Raw genomic sequence first — 13,936 nt, 5'->3', positions numbered from 1 at the left:
CGCTCAAGAGGCGAAAGACCTGGTTTGTGACCGGGTTTTACGGGATTACTTTCTGACCAAAATCTCCCAGTCCAAAGAGGAGGGGGCAATGCCAATGGCAAACATGGCGTACTATGCCCTCTACAAACTCCATTGGGAGTGGGAGAATTCGGGGATTGTAATGCCCAAACATTCAACGCAATCCATTCTGCCTCCAAACTGGCAGAGTATACTACCTGCCAGTTTATTGTACAGGGTAAGTATATACTTCGACTTCCCACTATTGTACTACAAATTTGTTCTTTTCTTTTTAGATGCGCAGTGACATCCAATTCACGGAATTCTTATCAAAGTTCCAACATTTTTGCAAACTAACGGTTGGCAACGAGATATTCGAAGCGCAATCGCTTTCGAAAAAAATGCACGCCACATGGCTGCAGCAAAAGCGTGCAACAAAATGTTTAATACCACCTTTACCGAAGGATAAATATACATAGCGATTATGAATCTTCACGTAGGGAGCTGCTCACAAGTGAGTTGCAGTTCACTTTCACCTGCTCGAGCTATTACGATTGGGCAGGGAGGAGCACAAAAAGTGAACAAGGGTTGACAAGTCGGAAAATGGAAAATAATGGCGCGACTTGTGAACCCTTGAAATAATAATTTGTGTTACCATACCGTCATTTTTTGCAAAAATAACTTTGGGATTATTAAATTCTTATTTTTTGCATAAAAAGTAAATAAATTTTCAAATTAATAAACATTTCTAGCAAGAAAAATGTCGGTTATTAAAAATCCACTGTAAAAGAACATGAATATTGGTAAAAGAAAATACAACATTGAAACAACATGGCAACATCTGTAACAGCTGTTCTTTTGTTTTGACAGATATGTGAAAATTGTTTATTTACACTGAAGAATTCGTGAAATTTATTGGAAAATCGTAAAAAAGTGAACAAATGTCGTTTAAAAACGTCATTAAATGGCTAAAATAAGTAAATGTTTAATGTTGCATTTTGGGTGATAACAGAAATGGCAAGTTCTGAGGAATACCAAGGAAATGGAGTGGAAGCTGTACCAGCGATGTTAGGACATCACAGGAGATCAATGATTGGTTCAAATGAGGTTCAGCATTTAGCCAATTCCAAGAATTGTAAATACAATTCGTGAAACATCCGATATTTTCTCCAGTATAAGAACCAATTCTTGAATGCTAAGTATAATTCCTAATGCTTTCTTCAACACTTAAACCAATTTAATGAATTTTAAATACAATTTCAATAAATTTCAATTGTAATTCCAATTTTTTTTGTTCATGGCATATAACAACCGGTACTTAAAATACTATTCCAGGAAATTGCTTGGTGTAGATACCATTCCACTGGGTTATCGACGATGACGTGATTAAGATCTCAAAATGGTTTGGATCTTTTTGGGGCAACGGTCTGGACTTATATTCCATTAAAATATTTGATTCTATTCAAGCTTGAGGGCAAGTGATTGGACATGTCATATTTTTAGCACCAGCACCCATTTTTTCCAAGACTGCGACCCCAAAAGTTCCAAATCGTGTCTCTAGGAACAACAATCGCAGACATGGGTTGCTCCAGATTGGGTCCTTGTATATTTGTGAACCGCTTTATACAGAATGCACCTTTTTGATCTGTCCATACCTGAAAACGGGGAACGCTTTAGTTACAGTACTTGCTTGGGCGTTACCGTGAGAGCCATCACAATCACCATCTAGTAGGTTGGCCCGACACACTAGGTCCATCAAGAATGATCTTCACTTTCTAGAGAGAAAAGCCCAACGATACAGGAGAGAACCCCTTGCTCAACAAGCATTTCAAGTAGGTTTGTATAGCTTTCACATAGTCGCAGTTTCTAATGTAAACAAATATAGTGTGAATAAAGTCCACCACAAACCAGAGTAGTTTTTGCTCAACTATACTCGGGATATTGCAGTCGTCTAAATTCTTATAGGGCAAATGTTGATGGCACCATGCATAGCACTCTTCGTCTTTTAAAGGTGCGATGCCAAACCTAGTCATTTAACTTCAGTGGATAGTTACATCCCATTCTTGGAAATGAAGTTAGACCCAATTTTGTACCAAATTCTGAAAGAATTCAGAGATTCAGACCGAATTCGTAAAGAACTCTGAAAAAATGTTAGCGGTAAATGTCCTAATATTTGTTTTTGTCGAAAACATATTGCGATTAAAAATATAAAGAAACTCTTATCACAATAAGGTAGAATCTATTCCATTTCCAATATTTCAACCATCTTTGATGGTCATCCTCAGGGATTGGCTTTCAAAAACAAGAACATTTGTTTTATGCAACTATAAACAATATGGTAGAAATTTATAATAACAATGATATTTCTTTCTTTTTATAAGAATAAAAACAAAAAAATTTTAATTCTTAAGTTGACCTCAAGCCAAAATTAAAACCAAAGAAAAAAGCGTCCAAAGGTCAACAATAATTATTTTTTGTTGCTTTCAACCTAAAATACAATTAATTATCATTACAGATACAAAATATTCGTATTTTTTAAAATAAATGACCACACTTAAATTTTTTGTTCAACTCACTTTGATTTCGGTAGTGAGAAATTTCAGCACAAATTTGCCTCTTTTTCTCACTTTTTTTACATTTGTAATAGCTAATTTTCTCACGAACGTGAGTTTTGCTTACCCTCTTGTTGTTTATAATAAGGGAAGAGTGAGAACATAACAGCACTCACGGCGATATGATGTTTATAATAGGGGAGGAGGCGAGAAAGAGAAAACTCACGGTGAGATGCCGTTCATAATTGGGCTGATAATCCTTCGTTTTTTTATTATTATTAACATTTTTTGCACCTTATAATATTAATTTAATATATTAAAACATTGTTTGCATAAAACTATTATATTAATATATAATAATATAATTAACATAATTAATTTAATTTTTATAACATATTCCACAGCACTTGAAATTAAAAATGAATTGAATTTTATTTCTTTTCAACATAGTTTACTAAATGGTACTTGATTTGGGTGAGAAGATGTCAATATTATGAGATGGTAAAAGTCAATTGTGGAATATAACTGTGAACTTCGAATAGAATATCTGAATTACAAATAAAATAGAATTTCTGAATTGCAATTAAAATATGTGAATTCCAAACGGAAATTCTGAATTGCAAATAAAATTTCTTAATTTCAAATAGAATTTCTGAATTCCAATTGCTATTTTTGAATTATAGTTGAAAATGGTGTAGAAGTATTTTGGCTGCGCTTTCTGATATAAACACCAAGACTACCCAGTTGGAGAAGAAAAAAAAACACCTGAAAAGTTTATAAGACTTACTTACCTACTTTGGTCTACCATAACAATCGGTTTTAATAATATCCCTGTTCAGTAGAGACACATCACTAGTTACTCTGAAGACATGAAGAAGGACATAGCGTTATTTTTTGATAAAAGAGTAGACAAAACAATGGGAGATTTGTACAGTGGTTGGAGTTGATCAGTATATAGTCAACAAAAAAAGTCTACATACACCCTATAAATCTCGAGTTTTAAGGGTAAGGAAACATTTTTATGAAAATCCAAGTACATAGTTCTATTTCGTATCCCTAAGAAACAAAAATAAAAACAACAAAAATATATTCCATAATACGAATAACGGTAAATTCTATAAAAATTAAAAAATTAATAGAGAAAAAGTGTACATACACCCCACTGAAATATTGATATTACCGTAAAATTTATTTAATAAGCAATACAAATTTTAAATTTTATTGCTTTATCGAACGTCTTTGGTTGTCCATGATATCTTTTAAAGAAAATAGGAACATATTTGTGGATTAATTGTCGTCATTCAAGGTCAGACTTGGCGTATAGCTGGTTAATGCGGACCCTTGCAGATTTTATTGAGCTTTTCAGTCTGGTGCTTTATAAAACCCCAGCAAATATAGTGGTACTAATAATTTTGAGATCCTAGAGCGCTTTAAAAGTTGTCATTGCGGAAAATACATGCTCCTGAGCTTCGCTAAATATACGAATTCCTGATTTTTCTCATAGAGTTCATAGGTTTCACAGCATTCCAAGGGGTTAATTACATGCAGAAGCCTTGGAATTACCTTAAAATAATGGGCCGATTCCGTACAGCGAGGCGAGTCGTGTCGCGTTGCCAGTTGCAATTTTTCCATTACGTATGGCAAAAGTCGCACGACGACGTCAAATTTTGTCGCCGTAATGTTCATTTTCCGGCGACAACAAATTAGCTGTCGCCGTTCATTTTTACTAACGAATAAAAAAAAATAAAAATAACTTGTTATCGACGATTATTTTCTATCGCTGTACGTAGTGCATTTTTTAAATTTTGTCACAGAGACGATAGACGACGCGACATGACTCGCCTCGCTGTACGGAATCGGCCCATAAGGCTGACATAATTGTCGAGCCTTAACTCAATCAGAAATGTACGACATTGTTCTACAAACGCGCTCCTAAAGCTTCCAAAGCATCAAAATAAAAGCACAACCAAAGTATGCATGAAACTTGTATGAAATTTACACTCTTAGCTACTTTGCTCTCCTATTATGATCGTTAGGGTCACTGAAAGCGCTATTAATGTCCGATAATTTTACATTGCCAATTCTATGGATGCTCGAGGATTGTACTAGACCTTATTACAAGGTAATTCCAAGGCTTCTGCATGCAATTTGGCCCTTGCAATGCTGTGAAACCTATAAACTCTAAGAGAAAAGTCAGGAAGTCGTACATTTTACGAAATTCAGGAGCATATAATGTCCACAAGGACAACTTCAAAGCGCTCTAGTATCTCAAAATTATCAGTCCCACTGCATTATCTGGGGGTTTTATAAAGTAACAAACTGAAAAACTCAAAGAAAACTGCAAAAGTCTGATTTCACGAGCTATATTCGAAATTTGACCTTAAATAACGGTAATTAATCCACAAATATGTTCCTATTTTGTCAAAAATATATCGTGGACAGCCTAAGAAGTTCGATAAAGCAATAAAATTTAAAATTTGTATAGATTAGTCCATAAATTTTACGGCAATATCAATATTTCAGTGGGGTGTATGTACACTTTTTCTCCATTATTTTTTTTTTAATTTTTATAGAATTTACCGTTATTCGTATTATGGAATATATTTTTGTTGTATTTAATTTTGTTTATTAGGAATATGAAATAGAACTATGTACTTGGATTTTCATAAAATGTTTCCTTACCCTTTAAACTCGAGATTTATAGGGTGTATGTAGACTTTTTTGGTTGACTTTATTTCGTTTTTTAATTTAAAATGAAAATCTCAAAAATTTGCGTTACTACCCACCCTTTTATTGAACAGGTGCGATATGATAGCCACTGAACTCTCTCTAAATAAATAAAGTTCGCCTTTTCGATAAATAATATTTTAATTTTAATGTTTTTAATATAATTTAATTGTACATATATGTAATTACTATGCCTAATTGTTAATATATATCGGGTCATTGAAATATTTGAAATACTATATTTCACACTCGAATCTTATAAAATATTAAAATTACAACTACGACAAACTACAATAAAAAAAATGTACAATAGTTATCTATGTTCATACACACGGATGTATGTTTGCTTATTTTTTTCGAAACTGTATAAAAATGGTCAACTTAAGCGAGAATTGCATAATTATATTGTTTTTTTTTTTCTTTTTAAGTTACAGATATGTGCCACATAGGGTGTCCAAAAAACCGGTTTTTTGAAACAAAACGTTTTTCGGTTAACCGAAATTTTCGATTTTTTCAAAAACCGGTTTTCGGTTATTAACATTTTCAAAAACCGGTTAACCGGTTTAAACCGGTTTTTTAAATAACTGTAAAATTGCTTATATTTTATAAAAATTGGATTAAAAATAGGTGGAAAGGGGATACTTTATTTATCCCCTTCCGCCTATTTTTGACTTTGTTATATAATTATCTCATAAAATCCATGATATCTGACATTCAACCTTGAAATTGTTATTAGATTGAAATTGTGCTTTAAGAATAGTATAAACTGTTTCTAATATAAAATTATATACCAAAGGACCAAATTTACAATTTACGTCGTCTTGTTTTGTAAGCTTCATATTATTGTGAAATGTCGAAATCAAACATACATACATTTTATTATTATTATTAAATACAGTCAAACTTCTCTATAACGTAGATCTTGGGGACGAAAATGTATATGTTATAAAGCACCTTCATGATAAATAGATGATTTTTCTTTGAAAATTCATATTTTTGGTATAAAGAAGAATCTGTTGTTGGGAATTTTTTCTTTCGACTATATGTGCAGGTTTTGCCTAAATAGGCCGATCATTGACGTCATCAGAAAATCGTTCTTTGAGTAATGAAAATATTGGACTAAATATTCGTTTTAAATTGTAATTACAACAATACATTCTGAATATTATTTAATTTTTAGGACACTGTGCGTCAAAAAGGAATACTCGTGCCCTCAGAGAGAGCTTCTCTCCACTCACACCATTAAAGCTCCCTGAAGTATGCAACAAAAATAACCTGCTGAAAGCTGCTTTAGGACCATTTTATACAAAATACTTTTCACTTTTAAACACATTTGGCATCTAGAAATTTGCCGTATTTTATGTTAGTTGAGTCTATTTTACTTTCAAGAGTAATATTGTAATGAAATAATGAACATTTTACTATTTTTAAAAAACCGGTTAACCGACACAAATAACCGGTTTTTTCGGTTAACCGAAAATCACGATTTTGATAAAAACCGGTTTCGGTTTTTAACGAAAACCCGGGTAACCGGTTAACCGGTTTCGGTTTTGGACACCCTAGTGCCACAGACATCTGTAGCTATATAAAGTAAATGTTTTATACTTTATTTCTATATAGCAAATATTTTTAAATAACGAAAAATACATATGTGTGTCCGTATGTATATAAATATCTATTAAAGTTAAATTCTTTATCAGTACATTAAAATATGTTTATTCATTAATTGTTATTTGTATTAATATCGACTTTTACATGTAGTTCAAGTACACAACAAACTACTTAAAATACATTTAGATATACAGATAAAAACTAGTATGTATTATTAATATGTATGTACAGAGTATTTATTGCTAACTTAATGTAGAATTTTAATTATAAAATTTTAAAATATATTTATATAATTTGTTTGTGTGTGAAGACATTCCTCCTTTCATATTTTAGATCTAAATGGTATTATCCATTACATACAAGTACGTTTGTAAAGAGACATCTACATATGCGCTTATGTATGTATACACACATACACATCTGTATAATAAATGATATTTTTAAAATATGATTTATTACTAAAAAATATATTCGTTGGAGATTTATTGAGAGATACGACGAGTAGTACTACGGATCAAACGATGAAGCCTGACTTTTCTTGGATGATATATGTATAACTAAAACAGACAACTGTAAATAAAAGAACATCAAAATAAGTTATTTATTGAAATTGCGGACAAGGAAATTTGTAATTATGCCTCAATGTATATATATAAAAAAAAAAACAAAAAAAAAAAATAGTCTTCTTTGCCGAAAGTCTAATACTCTCAGCTTGTGAAACCCCGTAACATTAGTAGCCAACCTATCGCGTATTTTCTGAGGCACACATCACCTCTCACTTCACACCTCAAGCATTTTGTTCACCCCATTTAGTCCTATTTTTGCGAAATTCTTGGAGCTAAGATTCATTAGGGTGTTTAAAAAGAAGAGTACATCCTAGTCCGTCCATAAAATACTCGAAAAATAAGCGTAAATGGGGTGATGAACAAATTGCTTGAGGCGCGAAGTGAGAGGTGAAGTGTGTCTCAAAACATACCCGTATACGTATTGGTGGTTATTCTGCATGTAAATTCTTCTCACTTGCTTGTTTAATCTTAAACGGCGGAAAGGCAAAACAACACAAGGGATATTTTCGTTCCCTAACGATTTGAAGTAGGTGGTCGAGCAACGAAGGTATGTATCACAATAGTCGCAAATAAAACCCAACTTTTCATTTCTGCAATTTTAATTATAATGACGAATATAAGGGCTTTGGTTGGGGACTTTCCTAAAGCAAAGTCTGATTATAAAAGTAGCAACTCCCACATTTACAATGATAGGCATGGACTTGCTCATGAAGACATTGAGCCGATCAGCTGATCTTCCTTTCTATTAAAACTTTAGAAATCCTGCTGGACCTTGGGATCAGGGCCAAGCTTTCGAATGCTGTTATAATCTGGTATAAGTGGTTATAAGTTCCGCTCAACACCCTACATCAAAGGCAAATCAGTCGAAACAGCACTAACTGAGGTCCATCCACAATTCACTCATAAATTTTGGTGTTCCCTCTTCACTGGTGTACTGGATTGACGGAATGTTTAGCAGCAGGATAATTAACCCCAAAGTCGGTGAGATTTTCATTCGGAAGTGTCTCACACCACAAAGTAGCCTTCTATCGCCACACGACAATGGCCTTTGAGTGAAGCCATCAAAGGAAAGTCAAAATATTCAACAATCAATGTTTAATGGACACACATGGGACACCTAGGGGCTCTCTTTAAAAGTCAAGTACATCAGCATTAATCAGGACTGCCAATAAACGGCAATTCCACGGCAGCCGGTTCTATGAATCGTGTTCTTTTTTACCATGGGAGTGACAATTTATCTGGGAATGCCTGCTCCGATATTAGTTAGCTTTTAGAGGGCAATAACTGTATCGTGCTAGGGGACTTCAATACAAATAATGAGCTTTTACATTCCGTGCTAGGTAAAGACCAAAGGAGATTGCCACAGCTCGTCATATATTACCAATGTGGCACCATGTTTTATAATTGACGTATCCTGCCAACCCGTCATTTCCTTTCGCCTCCGTAAATAGACCACCCGACTTCATAACCTCTGAACGCCGTACTTTTTCCAAACCATGGTAAAGCTGATTGGCAAGGATTCAGTGAATTTACCAACCACCGCTTCAGACAGCCGTTCATTTCCTCAGATCCTAGGATAGCTGATAGAACTTTCCGGGATATCATCGCTGCCACAGCCGCTCGCTACATACCCAAAATCAGACCATATTTCCCACCACATTTGACGGGAAAGGATTAGGTAGATTATTAAATCGCTTTCGAATCCGGGAAAGAAGGATGATAGAAAGACTGTTACTTTCAACGTGGTGATAGTAACTGACCCGAAGAGGTGTGCGTATAAGAAGAGAACACCGCAGACTTGGATAACATTTGCACTGATGCCGTCCCGCAGGCAGTACGCAGCTTCAGTGTGAATGCCGTATTTTGAGACCACCCCCCATCCATAGAAGAACGCCAACTGTCAAGGAAAACACGAGTGGTGTTAACACAGTTCAGATCCGGGCGATGCAGCCGCCTCAATTCATATTGGGTCCCCGAATTGATGCCACAATACCCAACATAAGCCCTGCATGCGGATTGCGACCACACAACATGCTGCATTTGTTTAGCTGCCCAGCTAACCCCTCTTACCTATCTCCTGGAAGCAGTTTAGATTGCAGAATTTTTTAGTCTGGATACAGAGAAATAGGGTGGGGCGATTTGAACACCATCACGGGCGCCTGGATTTTCTGATTATTGGGATTGTACTAAGCAAAAAAGTCCACTAGACGATATGTCTACGGTGAAAATCGAGCCCCCGGATTTTGACTTGAAGTTTTTTTCAATGTTTTTTGGATATTTTGGCATATATGTAACAGCCAAACCACTGAGATTTTCGATCCAACACAAAGACAAAAATTGTAGCCAAGACAATAATTAAGAACTCTCTAGTACATAGCAAAAGCTTTGGAACGCTCCTTCAAGCAGTTATGGCCCCGAGAATGTGCACATTTTTCGGAAAATATCGATAAATTGCCCTGTGCTACAAAATTTGACTCAAAGTCAGTGGGTGGAAATTTCCTTTTGGAGATGAAAGGCCCTTGGTGAGTGTACTAAGAACGCAAAGGGACATTTTCAGGATAGGCCTAGTTTCTGAGATATGGCTTGGCCAAAATATCCTTGAAAAAATTTCAAGTCAAAATCCGGGGGCTCGATTTTCACCGTAGACATATGGTCTAGTGGACTTTTTTGCTCAGTACAATCCCAAGAATCAGAAACTCCAGGCGCCCACTATCACTTTTTTCCTTCCATATAAATCGCCCCCGGCCTAACTAATACACGAACGTAACATATTTGCTTTGCTACAACAACAAAAACCAATTAATGTCTCTGCTATCCATAAAGCAATCTGAATAAGATCAATGTCCTCCAAATGGGAAGGAGATAATATGCTAATGAAAAAGAAACAGAGACAACCGAGTATTATTATTCACTGTCCTATGCACCACACTTGCAGAAGCAGAAGACCTGTTACAACCAAAGATGACAACGGTTCTGAGGTAAAAATCTCTACAGACCTAGGGTCTAGTTATTTTTGTTGGAAGTAAGGACTTGTACCGTCGTAATATGTATTCGTATGCCTTGCGATTTTAAATACATATTTTTTCCGTTTTCAATGGACATCAAACACAATAAGGAGTTGACCGTTGATGGGTCATAGCTTTGAACTTGATCCAAGTCCATCTTATAACAGATGATATTGAAAAGAAAGAAAAAGGTATGATATTACGACACCAACAAACCTACATTCATAAAGATGTACAAAAGTTTCAAATTAATTTAAGTTTCCCATTTCAAATTTGAACTTACCTTAATTCCTAATTGGCAGAACGAACATCAACTTCCATAGCAGCATTTAAACGCCCGACGTTAGGCAATAATGACTAAACCACTCCAAAAGCGATAATGATGTTGTTGGAGTTATTACAGCGGATTGGTCAGGTTGTTCCTGCTGGTGACGAAGATGGTTAATGTTGTTCGTTTGTTTGTGTTGTTGCAATACCGTTGCTGCTGTTGTTTTCCTAATTATTTGTGGCGGCTTCATTTCCTACTGTGACAAATGCGAATTGACACTCAAGTTATCCAGCTGACCATTGAACAGAACATCCGATATTAACTTCTCCGCAATGATACGCTGATGTGTGTTCATGACACGCAACTTGCTAGCCACATTTATGCCAATGGCATCAAACTCATCTTCATTGCGTCCACTGCCTCCAACGCTGTTGCCTGTCGTTGTTGTCGTATACGCCGTTGCTGAACCAAATAATGGTTGAAGGTGTTCGCGCGCAATTTGTATGGTCGGCACTTGCTGATGGAGTTGCGTAAGTTGGGCCGTAGCACCGTTTGCCTGCTGTTGTTGTTGCTGCTGGAGTTGTTGTTGGATTTGATGTTGTTGTTCCAACGAATTGACGGCCTGTTGGATTTCACGTTGGGAATTCGAATCGAGCGATGTAATTTCGAGTACCTTAACGGCCGTTGTATGTTGCGGTTGGGTTTGAGTGTGCAATTGTTGAGCGGTAGCATGATGATGATGGTGGTGATGTTGTTGTTGCTGATGATGGTGTAACGGTGGCGGCTCATGTTGGACATGCTGCTGCTGCTGCTGTTGATGATGGTGCATTTTGTGATCTTCACTTTTGACAATGGACACGGGAACAACTTCACCATTACTGGTGGATACTGTTGTAATGGTTGTTGTTAAATTGGGATCTTGTTGTAAATCTGTCTGCGATGCTGAATGGGCACTGCCAGCCTCCATATGTTGTTCATCCTCAAACTCCATAGAATCATCATCTTCAAAGGCCAACGTAAGGGAACGTTTGGGCGCCTTAACATCTGAACCACTGCTACTGCCACCAATAGATGTGATGGCGCGTTTTAATCCCTGGTCAGCTATGAATGACAACTTATCGTAATACCACAAACGCGTTACATAGTTTTGTTTGGAATGCAGTTTCCTATACTCGCGACGAAACGCTGAGCGCAAGGAGTTTATTTTACGCACTACCATGTTTCTGTCAGGATTTGGTTCGACCTCCTTCAGTTTTTCCACTAACTTATCATAAGCCTTGTTGCGTACAGTGTTGTTGCTATAGTCTGGATGTTTTGGTTGCCACAAGCATTCCTCGGTCTGGTATTGTTCAATGAATTCACCTAGCCAGTGACGAGAATAACTTCGCAGATCGTTCAACTGACTTACATTGGCCATTTCTTCCCAAGAAATTTTGTGATTGACTTTAGCGAGAACAAACAATTGGTAATAAATTCTTAGTGCCGACAAAACAAATTTTCCTTTAATACATGCAACTAACACACAGTTTTTTGCTTGCTTTGGTTGGTTGCTACTTGCTAGCTTGTTTTTGTTCCGTAAAGTAAATTTTCGTTCTATACAACAAAACCCAGCCAAATAACACAACAGCAACAAAGACGAACGCAGAATATTTTTCGATTCTCCTTTCGCGCAATCACTGTCGTTATTATTTATGTTTTGGCGACGCACTTTCTTCCATACAATTTAGATTGTTTCACACAACATTTTTTTTTATTATTTAATAAAATAATTTTTACTTCTTTGTATATTTTTTCATTTTTTAGCTTTCAACTCAAACGTCGTTCAAACGTGTCGTTTCGTGTTGTGTTTTTTTCTTCTTCTTTCTGCTCGCTTCTTTCTATGCATCTCACTTTGGCCAGGGCAGTGACAACATATAGCTATCTCACTCTTACGTTTGTGGCGTGAAATGATTACTCAGGCGATTCGGATAATCGGTTATAAAATAATAATGCCAAGTTTACACTTGCGCTCCAAAATCCACTGGATTTCACGAAATCCTGAAATACACCCCGGTGTTTACACTTATTTTTGTTGTTGTTGATTTCAAACATATCACAATAATCAAGGTAGATGCATATGCGCAGCTGATCGAACATGAATTTTCAAAACAAGTTGCTGAAAATTGAATTAGTCATCAAAAATATACGACAATATAGAACATTACAACTTTATTTCGAAAATTATCGTAAAATTATCTATATATCGTATTGTGCATAGTACTAACAAATGAAAAAATAAAAAATTATTTTATCGTTGAGACATCATAACAATACATTTTGATAGATATTAGCTGTGCTCAAACCCGCAAAATATTACTACTTGCAGTAGTTTTCCCGTTTAGTGCTAAAAATACCATCCCGAACTCAGAATTCTAGCAATACTTGTACTTCTCTTTAAACATAAATAGCGCCGAATAACACCCTCTTCTCCTGTTTTCTGCCATACAATTTTGGCGTAGTAGAAACATGTTGCTTGGCATCTAAATACGATAGCTGATACGTTGATTTTGACGTTTTTGCAATTTCGGTCATTTTTCCGTTACCCTATTTTTTTAAGAAATATGTATGAGGATACAATTTTTGACAATTCGCTCTTTTTTTCTAACATTACCATTAAAAAGTACGGGAACACAATGAAAAAAAGCATTGTAAGAAAGTTATTTAATATTTTTTTTTCAAATTGTTTACAAATTTTGATACTAAAATTTTTTGTTGCACATTGTTTACAAATGTTGATACTAAAATTTTTTGTTGCAGCATTTGACCATCTACCTTGTTTATTACGATACGTGAAAAGTGTTGCAACTTTTTAGTAGAGTTGTATAGTTCATGAACGAGCTAGTTCAATTGAACGATTCATTGAATAGAGCGTATGAACTAGATCAGTCGATATAGTTCATTATAGTTCAATAGTTCACTGAACTATAATCAGTCGGCGACCGTACGTTAAACGAACGAACGATTCACAATCTAGTTCAACACGTCGTTCATATACATATACATAAAGTTACGCCGTCGTCAGTGTTAAGTGATGCCTTCGTAATGTGATGAGTTTGTTTACGTTTTGAATCAAGGTACAATGAATAGCTGTTCGAAAATGAAGATTTCTTCAAAAACACAACAAATTCCAAATATTCCGATATTGAATGTGCCTTGTTCTGGATAGAAAAA

The 13,936-nt window shown here is 35.4% G+C and overlaps 1 protein-coding gene across 1 annotated transcript; it reads right to left on the bottom strand.

Moving 5' to 3' along the window:
* Window positions 1-6,881: 6,881 nt before the first annotated feature.
* LOC141389928 (uncharacterized) lies at window positions 6,882-12,619 on the bottom strand. Its single transcript, XM_073962203.1, has 2 exons — window positions 10,742-12,619; window positions 6,882-7,457 (listed from the first exon to the last, which is right to left on the bottom strand). The coding sequence occupies exon 1, from the start codon at window positions 12,141-12,143 to the stop codon at window positions 10,980-10,982; it is 1,164 nt and encodes a 387-aa protein (XP_073818304.1). The 5' UTR covers window positions 12,144-12,619; the 3' UTR covers window positions 6,882-7,457; window positions 10,742-10,979.
* Window positions 12,620-13,936: the final 1,317 nt, after the last annotated feature.

Source organism: Musca autumnalis, unplaced genomic scaffold (assembly GCF_047663935.1).
Source record: "Musca autumnalis isolate F117 unplaced genomic scaffold, ASM4766393v1 scaffold_1, whole genome shotgun sequence".
Classification (NCBI taxonomy): Eukaryota; Metazoa; Arthropoda; class Insecta; order Diptera; family Muscidae; genus Musca; species Musca autumnalis.
Note: the sequence above shows the minus strand (reverse complement) of the source record. Positions and strands in the feature narration are given on the sequence as shown.